Consider the following 11,999-nt stretch of genomic DNA (forward strand, 5'->3'; position numbering starts at 1 on the left):
GTTTTTCCCCCCACCCTTTTACTCCTGGGTTTTTTCCTCCCCGTCTGGCTCCTGCTCCATCATGGCCACCCTGGAGAAACGGCTTGTGAACCCTGAATATCTGAGGCAGGTCTCAGTTAATTTAGAAAGTTTAGGCTGGGTGCAGTGGCTCCTGGCTGTAATCCCAGCACTTGGAGAGGCTGAGGCGGGCAGATGACCTGAGTTCAGGAGTTTGAGACCTGCTTTGCCAACATGGTGAAATCTCATCTCTACTAAATATTCAAAAATTAGCTGGGTGTAGTGGTTGATACCTGTAATCCCAGCTACTGGAGAGGCTGAGGCAGGAGAGTCGCTTGAACCCGGGAGGCAGAGGTTGCAGTGAGCCGAGATTGCACCACTGCACCCCAGCCTGGACAGCAGAGCGAGACTTCGTATCGAGAAAAAAAAAAAAGAAAGTTGAATTTGCCAAGGCTGAGGACGCGTGACCCTGACACAGCCTCAGGAGGTCCTTACAACATGTTCCCAAGGCTGTCAGGCCCAGCCTGGTTTTAGACATTTGGGGAAGACGTGAGATATCAATCCACATATGTAAGATGTACATTGGTTCCGTCCTAAGGCGGGACAGCTCCAGCAGGGAGGGGGTTTGCAGGTCTCAGATAGGTGAGAGACAAACGGTTGGTTCTTCTGAGTTTCTGATTGGCTGTAACCAAGGAGGCAATCAGATGTGCATTTATCTCAGCAAGCCGAGGCGCTTTGAATAGAATAGAATCTTCCATCTGAGCAGTTCGCAGCTGGACTTGGCCCTTTAGCTTAGTGATTTGGGGGCCCCAAGATTGATTTTCCTCTCACAGGTTGGTTCAATCCCAGAATAAAGGAGTTCCAGCCCCTGCCCATTCTGGGGTGTGTCCACTCAAGTGAGAGGCTGTCCCAGAGCAGATACTGGGGTGCAGTCTGCCTCTCAGGGGAAGCCCTCCTTCCTCGGCCCCGGGCTGTAACCAGGCCTGTGTCCCCCACGGCAGGCACTCCAGGCCTCGCTGTCTGTCTGATACAAAGACTCTTGTGCATGTTTGGCAGGAAGACCTCCAGGCTCCCGTGGTCCTGTGTTAGTAGCAGACAGAAACTCCAGTGTCACTTGTCAGCACAGCCTCTCCTAGCCTACTTTTGCATTTTCACATTCTGTCCCGAGCACGTCATGTGGTGATGTGGCAGGGTTCAAAAGCATCCCTTTACGTGGCCTCACAATATTCCCAAAGGCGAGTGAGCATCCCCTGCTCAGCAGATCTTCACTGAATGCATATTATGTGCCAGGCCTTGAGCTTAGACGTCAGAGCACAAAACCACTGCAGACACACCCCCTGTCCTCCCGGCACTACCAAGGTTACCAGCACCCCCTGCCCCTGCCAGCCCTGGAGTGTTCATTCTTTCCGCTGTGTCTTTATTACAAATAACTCTGCATGGAACATACTCTTGGGACCGTTCTGTATCACCATCTTTACAAAGACTGAGAGCAGGAAAATGACAGGCCCACAGAGATCAATTCCAGGGTCAGAGACAGGCTGCGCTGGGCTGACCCACACGGCCCTGGGTGTCCATTCTCAGCTCCTGCGACATTCAGCCAGACAGCATGTGGCACGGGCTTCTCCCCTAAGGGAGTTCACCCTGAACCATAAGCCCACAAGCTAGGTAAATTAACTCATCTAAGGTCGCACAGTGAGATACAGGGAGGTGCTAGGATGATGCCAAAGCTTGTCATTCAACCCCACCACCACTGCCCCTGGAAACTGATAAAAACATCAACAATAAAATGCCTCCAGCTGCTGCTGTGTGGGCTGGGAAGGATGGTGAGGGCTGCACGTGGGAGTTTTTAAATCAACTTTTAAATTGACTATATATAGGCCGGGTGTGGTGGCAGGAGCCTGTAATCCCAGCACTTTGGGAGGCCGAGGCAGGCAGATCACAAGGTCAGAAGTTCAAGACCAGACTGGCCAACATGGTGAAACCCCATCTCCACTAAAAAATACAAAAGTTAGCTGGGCATGGTGGCTCATGCCTGTAATCCCAGCTACTTGGGAGGCTGAGGTAGGAGAACTGCTTGAACTGGGACCCTGGAGGCAGAGGTTGCAGTGAGCTGAGGTTGCCCACTGTATTCCAGCCTGGGCTGCAGAGCGAGACTCCATCTCAAAAAAAACATTTTTCTTTTTCAAATAAATAAATAAATAAATTAACTACATATAGAAAAGTAAGTAACTCCTATGAGTACAGGTTGATGAAGTTTGCCAAGGTAAGCACAGAGATTCAATTAACAGAACCCCTCCCCAGAAGCCCCCATGCCCTTTCCCATCAGGATCCCCTCCCCCCTCCCCGGAGGTAAACCCTCTTGGCATCCAGCGCTGTAGATGAGTTCTGCCTGTTCCCGAACTTTATAAAAACGGAAGCATACCATGTTTAACCCTTTGAGGTGACAATCCTGGCGGCCCATCCTTGCGTGGCACTTCTTACCAGTCAGGTTCCAGCCTAAGCCTAAGTCCTGTGTTTTATCAGGTCACCAAATCCTCTCCGCAACCTAATGAAATAGGTCCTGCCATCAGCATCTCCCTCATTTTGCAAATGGGAAAAAGGCACAGTTCATGATGGCAGAGTCAGGACTCGAACCCAGGCAGTGTGGCTCTGGAGGCTGCACTCTGCACTCCACCCCACACCACCTCTTCTGAAGGAGGTACCCTTGTTAGCTCCATTTTATAGAAGAGGAGACTGAGGCTTGGAGAGGCTGAACTACCTGGCCCTGTCCTACAGCCTACTCCAGCTCCAGGGCCTGACACTGCCCTGGACCTCTCCTGTTCCACCCAGCCCCCCAAGCCCCCAGCCCCTAACAGTGTCTGACTCTGGCCTCCTGCATCCTCCCCGACAGAGGCCTTCGAAACAGCCGGGCTACGGCCGGGGACATCGCCCACTACTACAGGGACTACGTCGTCAAGAAGGGTCTGGGGCATAACTTTGTGTCCGGTGCTGTAGTCACAGCCGTGGAGTGGAGGACCCCCGACCCCAGCCCTCTCTTCCAGGTGAGCGGCTTCCTGACCAGGGACCAGGGCCGGCAGCCCTTCTCGCTGTGGGCCCGCAACGTGGTCCTTGCCACAGGCACGTTCGACAGCCCAGCCCGGCTGGGCGTCCCCGGCGAGGCCCTGCCCTTCGTCCACCATGAGCTGTCTGCCCTGGAGGCGGCCACAAGGGTAGGGGCAGTGACCCCAGCCTCAGACCCTGTCCTCATCATCGGCGCGGGGCTGTCGGCGGCCGACGCAGTCCTCTTTGCCCGCCACTACAACCTCCCTGTGATCCATGCTTTCCGCCGGGCCGTGGACGACCCCGGCCTGGTGTTCAACCAGCTGCCCAAGATGCTGTACCCCGAGTACCACAAGGTGCACCAGATGATGCGGGAGCAGTCCATCCTGTCGCCCAGCCCCTACGAGGGCTACCGCAGCCTCCCCGGGCACCGGCTACTGCTCTTCAAGGAAGACCGCCAGGCCGTGTTCCAGGACCTCGAGGGTGTTGAGAAGGTGTTTGGGGTCTCCCTGGTGCTGGTCCTCATTGGCTCCCACCCTGACCTCTCCTTCCTGCCCCGGGCAGGGGCTGACTTTGCAGTGGACCCTGACCAGCCACTGAGCGCCAAAAGGAACCCCATTGACGTGGACCCCTTCACCTACCAGAGCACCCGCCAGGAGGGCCTGTACGCTGTGGGGCCACTGGCTGGGGACAACTTCGTGAGGTTTGTGCAGGGGGGCGCCCTGGCTGTGGCCAGCTCCCTGCTAAGGAAGGAGACCAGGAAGCCGCCCTAACATCCGGCCAGGCCCGCTGGCTGCCAGGCCCTGAAGAGGGCAGAGATGACCACATACCTGCTGGATCCAGAGCCCATCCAACAACACCCCGGGGAGGGCTGTCAGCCCATGTAGCTGGCCTTTGGGGTTAAGAGGAGCAGGGGGCCCAGGCTTCTCTGGACTTAGACCAGTGTCCAAGGTGGTAACAGTGGCCGCAGACCAGGGTCGGCCTAGACCTAGGATTTTGGGGGTAACCTGCTAGTGTGAGCTGGAATCACCAGCAGCAGCTGCGCACCCAGCCAGGAAGCCTGCACGCCTGCGCTTTCTAGAAGCAGGTCCCAATAAAGCCAGTGCCCGCCTGCACTCATGCGTCTGAGGACTCTGTGCTCAGGGAGGGATCTGCGTTCCTGGGACCCCGCACTGGGCTGGAGGGAAGGGAGGGAAGGAGACTGGGGGAGGAGAGCTGGGCCATGTGGTCCTAGATGAGGTCCATGGCTGGGGCCTTGGGGTGCAAAGGATGGTGCCCCAAGTGTGGGAGCAGTTGAGCAGGCAGCTGTACTGGAGCCCGGGGGCAGGAGTATTGGGTGTGTGCAGGGAGTGGTGTCCAGGAGGGCACTGGAGCCCCGCCTCCCTCCAGCCTGTTCCAGGCCCCCCTTCTCTCTGTTCTGCCAGGCAGCCTCCTTTCAGTTCCTCCTGCTGGCTGGTTCCCTGCCTGCCCCAGGGCCTTTGCACAGAGGGTCCTCAGCCCAGGACATTTTCCTGCCTTTCTATAACTCCTCTTCCTTGGAATCTCTCAGCATAAGAATCACTTCCTCTTGGAAGCTGTTTCTGACATAAACCCCTCCACTGCCATCCGAGCAAACACTCCAAGGTGTTACCTTTCATAACAATTCAGTTTTAGTTTTCTATTTTTTTATTTTTTGGAGACAGACTCTCACTCCATCGCCCAGGCTGGAGTGCAATGGTGCAATCTCTGCTTACTGCAACCTCTGCCTCCTGGGTTCAAACAATTCTCCTGCCTCAGCCTCCCAAGTAGCTGAGATTACAGGTGTCCCCACCTCGCCCAGCTAGTTACTGTATTTTTAGTAGAGATGGGGTTTCATCATGTTGGCCAGGCTGGTCTTGAACTCCCGAACTCAAGTAATCCGCCCTCTTTGGCTTCCAAAGTGCTGGGATTACAGGCGTGAGCCACCACACCCGGCCAGCAATTCGGTTTTAATTGTTCATTTATTTGTGGAATCACTTCAGTGTTTGACTCCGCCTATTTGGATGTAAGCTCCTGGAGGCCAAGGACACCATCTGTTTTGCCCATTGCTAGAACCGAGCAGTTGGGCACCTGCCTGACACCTAGTGGGTTTTCCTTAACTCAGCTTTTAAATGGACGGATGGATGGATGGATGGGAAGATAGGTGGGTGGATGGATGGGAGGCAGGATGGGTGGGTGGGTGGGTGGATGGATGGATGGATGGAGGATGGGAGGGTGAGTGGGCCGGTGGGTGAATGGATGGGAGGGAGGAAGGGAGGATAAATGGGTGGGTGGGTGGGTGGATGGATGGGTGGGAGGATGGTGGGTGGGTGGATGGATGGGAGTGTGGGTGCGTGGGTGGGTGTATGGACGGATGGGAGGATGGTGGGTGGGTGGAAGGGCAGGTGGGTGCATGGACGGACAGATGGGAGGCGGAGGATGGATGGATTGGAGGGAAGGTGGGAGGGCGCATAGATGGATGGGTGGATGGAGTGGGAAGGAAAGATGTTCTGGGGTGAAAACTGGTTCTGGCAGTTGTGTAATGAAGGCGGCGGCCTGAGGGGGCATGCGCCCCGCGGGAGGTAAGGGTGGGCGCCCGCGGGTGTGACGGAGCCGCGGTGCGTGGGCGCCGCTCCCCAGGGCTGGAGCCGGTAGAGGGCGCTCTGGGCTCGCTGGACACCCGCGCTCAGGCCCCTGCAGAGCGTCGCGAGTGGGAGGGGGGGACTTTAGAAGCGGGGGCAGCAGGAGACTTTTGGGGACCAGATCCCAGGGGAGCCGCCCCGCCCCCAGGCCCCAACTTCCCCGAGCCTCCGGGCAGCCCCTTCTGCGGCCGCACCCCGCGCCCCGCGCCCCGCGCCCCGCGCCCCATGCCCCAGCAGGGAGTCCCCAGGCCCGGCGCCCGTCCGGCGGGGGTGGGGGCGGCGGGGAGCGGGCACGTGGCTCAGGGTCCGGCCGGACCGCCCCCCCGGCGCCGGCCAGTCCCCGCGGTGTCCGCGGCCGCGCGGGCATTGGGAGGGAGGGCGGGGCCGCGCGGGGAGGGGGTCGTGCGGGGGCGGGCCGCGGCCAGGCGGGGGTCGGCGGGCTTCCGGGCGGCGGCGGCGGGCGCGGCGCGATGTGCGAGCGGGCGGCGCGCCTGTGCAGGGCCGGCGCGCACAGGCTGCTCCGGGAGCCGCCGCCGCAGGGCCGAGCGCTGGGCGGGCTGCTGCGCTGGGTGGGCGCCAGGATGGGCGAGCCCCGGGCGCCGCTGGCCCCCGCGGACCCCGCGGACCCCGGCCCCGGCCCCGGCCCCGCCTCGCCGCGCGGGGGCACCGCCGTCATCCTGGACGTGAGTACGCGCCGGCCGGGACCCCCGCCGTGGCCTCTGCCGGGATCCGGAGCCCCCTCCGCCCCTCGGGCGGACCCCGACGCCGCCCTAGCTCGCCTCCGTAGGGACCCGCGAGGCCCCCTTACCGGGGCAGGAGACCCCCGGCGTCTCTCCGCCCCTCCGCGTCCCAGAGCGGGAGCCTCCAGCCCCGTTCTCTCCCTGCACCGAGAGACCCCCTCCTCCGCTCCTCCAACCGCGCTCCTCGGGATCCCTGCCCGCCCGCAGTGGGGATCCGTGAGCCCCCGGACCCGGCCATCGTCCCCTGAGTTTTGTCCCAGCCAACACCCCCACCCTTTACCCTGCGGGACACGAGCCTCTCGCCGTCGCCAGCCCCCTCCTCCTCCCCATCTCGGATCCTGTCCGGAGGGATACTTAGTTCTGAGGCCTCCAACAACCCCTGCCTCTCTTCGCTCTAGACCTTGAGCCTTCCACCTCATCTCACGCCCAAAGACCCTTTGCCCCCGCCACTGCCACTTTAAAAGTGAAGTCCCCTGCCCGCCTTCTGTCTTCTCGTCTCCTTTCCATACTGTCAGAGCCACCGCCCATCAGCCCTGAGCCGGGACTCCTCTGGCCTTCCCCACCTCGCTCCCTTCCATTCCAAGCCCTCTGCTGTCCTCTGTTCCCTTCCCCACACCCCCTCCCCTACTGAGCGCTGGGTCCTCTTCATTTACCACTCACCCCTCACCCCTTCTAACTCCCCTGGGACCCAAACCACCTACCTCTGGGAAGCCCATGTCACCCTCCCCCTCGCCCCACCCGGGAGGGAGGAATCTTCAGGGAGTGGGTTGGGGGAGGAAGACTTCTCCCTGCAGAGAGCGCTGGGAGGAGGTGAAGGAGGCGTCTGGGGGTGTGGACTAGGTGTTTCAGCCAGGGTCCTTCCAGAGTGGGGCTGGGGGCTGCCTCTGGCTATGTGGTGGGTTTCCGGGAGGGTTGGGGGTGTGTGTGAATGTGTACACGTGTGTATCGCAGATCCCTGTGAGAAGGGGGATTCTCTTCCTTCCTCTCTCCTCTTCCCTGCTCCTGGAACCCTCTGCAGGATCTAGACTGGAAGGGCTGGACAGGGCGTGGGGAGCTCTAGAGTGCCACACTCACAGGCACACACGCACTCACACGCTCGCTTAGGCACGCACACACGCACTCACACGCTCACTTAAGCACGCACACACGCACTCACACACAGCCAGCCACACACCTGTGCCGCCACGCCCTGCGCCAGGACCCCAGCAGAGCTCCCACTGAAAGTCCTGGACTGAGCCCTGCCACCCCAGGCTGCCCTTCAGGGAAGCCTTGCCCTGTGAGGTGGGGGCTCTGAGCCTCTGCCTGGGGACCTGCCACTTGGAATGATGAGCGGGGGCGGGGCGGGGGGGGTGCTCGTGTAGACTCCTGCAGCTGGCTAACGTTACCAGGTGTTAGCCCTGTGTTGTCACTCGTGTGTTCAGGGTTCCTGCCCAGAGTTGGCACCTGCCTGGTTCCTGGCCTCAGGGGGGATCTGGGATACCTAGATAGGGACCCCCAGCTTTGAGGAACCTTGCGCAGTCAGGAACAGGGCTTCAGGGTGCCCAGGCTGGAGCTCTGAGGAGGGCCTGGGGGTCTGAGGTTTAGCCAGGAGGAGAGGTAATGTTTGAGAGGTCCTCCGGAGCTGTGCTTCAGTCACACCACCCAGGCACCTGGAAATGGCCAAGGTGTCCCTGTCTCGTTGCTTGGAGGGGTGGAGGGCGGGGGCTCCTGTCCTTTTCCCCAAGGCAAGGACCGAGAGTGGAAGGGTCAGTGAGTATTACCTCCTCCTCCTCTGTAGCTGACCTGGCCCCAGCAGCCCTCCCTGGTGTCTAGGGAAGTGTACACCTGTTGCCCCCCTCCCTGGGTCTCAGTGCCCTCTTTGCTAAAACAAGCCGGTAAGAGGGGTGGGGGCCCCTCCAGGAAGGGAGTGGGATCCTTCTGAGGCTTTAAAGTGCTGGTTACAGTGAGGGGTCTGAGTGCACTACAGCACAGAGTAGGTGGGACACCTCACATTGCAAACTCCTGCAGGGCCTGGAACTGCTCCTGTGAATAGCAAGGTCTTGGCGCACAGGTGTCAATGCTGAGTGTGCCTGGGAAGCTTGAAAAATGCTGAAATCAGAGCCAGCCTCACAGCAGCTGATTCAAGCCTCCTGGGGTGTGGCCTTGGCTCAGGAGGTTTGGAAAGCGCTCCAGGTGATGGTGTTGGAAGGGGCGGAAAGCTGCTTTGGAGCCTCAGCCGGGCAAGTAGCACCCGCCAGCCTGACCTTGAGGGAAGGGAGCACCTCTGTCCCAGGGATTCTGATGTCACCGGAAAGGCAGGAAGACGAGGCACCTGGTCTCTAGGTTCAGGCCAGCGTTGGGGCTGCCCCCACCTATCCCTGACTAATGCAGCCTGAACCTCGTGGAGGCTGCTTTTCTGAGCTCTTAGCATCCTGTTTTCTGCTCCTGCACCCCCAAATTAACGCAGTCCTGCCCGTGGCTGTCGTTGTCACCAAGTCTTGCAAACACCTCCGTTGGACTTAGCCCAACCTCCCTGGAAACACCGGGGGTTCTGGAAGGACTGCGGTGGTAAAAGTTGTGGTGCTCCCTGGGACGCTAATTCAGAGTGATTGTGTGCGGCTGAGCGTTTAGCGGTAGGTGAGGCCGCGTGGACTGATGATTGTGGACGTCCACCTGCGGGGATGGCCGTGGGCCTGCGTGTGTCTGTCAGCGTGGCCAGGGGCAGGCTGGTGGTGCTGGCAGCTGCTTCCATGTAGGCGAGGGGAGGGCCTCTGCCTGTAACATGCTTCCATTGTTCCCCCTGGATCCCAGCCCAGGGATTGGGAGAGGGAAGGGGAGCTCGGCTTTGCTGGGCCCTAAGCTGCTCCTGGTATCCGGGCAGAAGCCTCGGGAAGGGCTTGCCTCTCCCTGGCCCAGGGCTAACTCGACCTCTCTTTTCTGCAGATTTTCCGCCGCGCGGACAAAAATGGTGAGTTTGTTTTCTAGGCTGCCTGCCGCCCCGCTCCTGTCCTCGTACTTCATGGGGAAGGGACCTGGGATAGGAGACACGAGCTACCTTGAGCCTAAAGGTTTGGAGGGCAGGGCTCTGAAGTTAGAAGGCCAAATCCTTCCTCTGCTCTGTGCCTCAGTCTCCGTATCTGTAAAATGGGAATCCTAGTAGGGCCTATTTAGTAGGGATCCCCTCACCTCGAGGGCTCAGTAAGTCATTGTGATACCAAGAACGATGGCTGGCCGTGGTAAGTGCTGGGTGTATGTTAGGTCTTTTTGTAGATGGGCTGGACCAGAGGAGCCCAGGCTGGGGCCCAGGAAGCCCCCAGCCTCACGCTAGGCTCTTTACAAGCTTTGATGCACTTCTTCCTTGTAGCAGCCTGAGCAGTCAGCGCTCTTACCTCTGTTGATACCATGGTGGCCCAGAGAGGTTAAGCAGTTTGCCCCAGGGTTGCCCAGCTGCGTGAAAGAAGAGGAGCCTTTCCTGTACACCTGGGCCCTTTTCCCGGTATCTCTTAGCCTCTTCAAAAATGGGAGCAGACCCTCATTGTGGCCACAGAATTCGTAGCACTCGGCTTCTGCTGACTCCTTGGACGGGCTCCACCTGCAGAAAGTGCTTGAGAATAAGTACGTTTAGGAAGGCCCAGCTGAGCCTCAGCTGACAAAAAGCGCCACACTTCGTAGATACCATAGTCACTATTACAGGCACGGCACAGCTTGCTGTGGACTTCAGCCAAGACGTGTTCTCTCTGGGCCTCGGTTTTCCCGTGGCTAAAGTGGCGCAGTAACACTTGCCTTGCCTACTTCCCTGGGTTTTGAGGAAAAGCCAGGGAGGAGGTGTGGGTGACAAATGTTTTTAAAGCGTTTTAAAAACAAGTGTTTTTCAAGTACTTAGCCTGTTCAGGGGAAGAGCAGGCAACAGAGACCCTGTGAGTTGCCCCCGGGCCCTTGGTCCCCAACACCTCTGGCCCCAGTTCCTCTCCTGCACAAGTTGAAGTTGGGGATGGCAGCTCTGGCCTGGGTCCCCAGCACCCCGCCTCATGCCTGGGGGTTCCTGTTGACGTCTCCTACTGAGGGCGGTGGCAGGGTGGAGTTGGAGGCTGGAGTTGGGTGGGGGGTGGGTGGGCAGGGGCACAGGTCTGGGCTTGAATCAGCTCTGAGAAGTCTCCCACCTTGCCCCCCCGCATCCCTGGGGGTGATGGTGACTGCTCCCAGTCCTCTGGTGACGAAGGCCCATCAGTAGTGATTCTGTACAGAGCAGAGGAGGAGGGAGATGGACGTAGGGAGATGAGCTGGTGCTGGAAGAACGGCCATAGCATTGCAGACTGAAAAGCCTTGGACATGAGCCAGGGGAAGTCAGGGGGCTGTCCCCTGAGATGGAGTCTCTGGCACCCTCAGCGTCATTGCCTGTGTGCTGGCCTGGCTCCTTCAGCAGGTTGAGAGGCAGGGATTTGGGTTTGTCGCTTCTCCTGGGCCTGATAGCCAGCACACCGCAGGGCTCGGTAAATGTCTGTAGACTTGGTGAACGTGTGTGTTGGTGAGAGCGTGGCTGTTTGTTGGTTTCTCGGTGACGCAGCAGCGTGTGGCTGTTGGCAGTGCATGTGTCCAGTGTGGGTCTCTCGCCTGCTGCAGAGCATGTGTGGGCCTCTAGCCATGGCTGTACACCCCAAGTGTGTGTACAGCTTGTGTGCGTGTGTGGCTTCCTGTGTGTGCAGTCCGCAGAAGCCATTGCAGCGTATACACATGGGCGGGAAGTACCTGGCCACCCGTTGGGCACAGATGGGGTTCTGTCCTTGCTTCGGGCTCCTCCCATCAGAGGCCATCTGTCCACCCCCGAGCACAGCTGTGGGACCCTCAGTTTCATTCCTGCAGCCACCACAAAGGCCGAGCCTGTTCCTCCTCCTCCTCGGGTCTTCCATCTTCCCAGCCACCAACATGTGGCCATGGGGGGCTGTCACCGGGGTGAATGTGGGTGTGAGATGTGCTTCCAGCAAGAGTGTCCCAGGTCCTGGAGCCTGACTGCCTGAGATCAAGTCCTGGCTCAGTGGCATACTGGCTCTGACCTCAGGCAAGTCACCAAACTCTCCAGCCTCAGTTTCCCTATTTGTAAATGGGAATTGTAATGACAACACCCACCTCATAGGGCTCTCTGAGGACAGAGTTGCGCTCTTGGCTTGGCTGAAGATGTCAATCGTCCCAGCTGCTCTGCATCAAATGGCTGGGAAATGAGAGTCTGCAGGCGTGGCTTGTCCAGAGGGGTTTGATTCCCATTGCTCAGCAGAGAGTTAGGTCTGTTGGAGGCTGCAGCAGTCACTGAACATCTATTGTGCACCAGGACTTGAATGTGCTTTCTCCTTTAATCTTCACTGTGATCCTACTGAGACAAGAATCAACCCCCACCCTCTTTCCAGGTGACAAAAACGAGGCTTGGAAATGGCACATGACATTCCTCACATGGTCGGGGGGCAGTGGTGCAGGCAGGTTCTGATTCAGTGCAGCAGCTTCAAAGCCTTGTGTAGGGGTGGGTGGGACTTGGTGTGGGTATAGATAGGGGAGTGGTGTGTGTGGATAGAATGGCTGGGGAAGGAGGAATGAGTGTAGGGGTGAGATTAGGTGT

At 59.1% G+C, this 11,999-nt stretch overlaps 1 protein-coding gene across 6 annotated transcripts in view; it reads left to right on the forward strand.

Annotated features, from left to right (window-relative positions):
• Positions 1-11,999, forward strand: part of LOC108314634 (oxidative stress-induced growth inhibitor 1) — a 54,976-nt gene that overhangs the window by 11,795 nt on the left and 31,182 nt on the right. For 4 of the 6 annotated variants that reach the window (XM_037743904.1, XM_037743906.1, XM_037743905.1 and 1 more), the window contains 2 exons: positions 2,888-3,038; positions 9,338-9,362. In XM_037743904.1, coding sequence (XP_037599832.1) covers positions 2,888-3,038; positions 9,338-9,362 — 176 coding nt within the window. Of the gene's footprint in view, positions 1-2,887; positions 4,156-6,145; positions 6,359-9,337; positions 9,363-11,999 lie in introns of those variants that run through there. The other 2 variants (XM_017543594.2, XM_017543591.2) reach the window with 2 other exon arrangements.

This window comes from Cebus imitator, unplaced genomic scaffold, assembly GCF_001604975.1.
Source record: "Cebus imitator isolate Cc_AM_T3 unplaced genomic scaffold, Cebus_imitator-1.0 Scaffold159, whole genome shotgun sequence".
NCBI lineage: Eukaryota > Metazoa > Chordata > Mammalia > Primates > Cebidae > Cebus > Cebus imitator.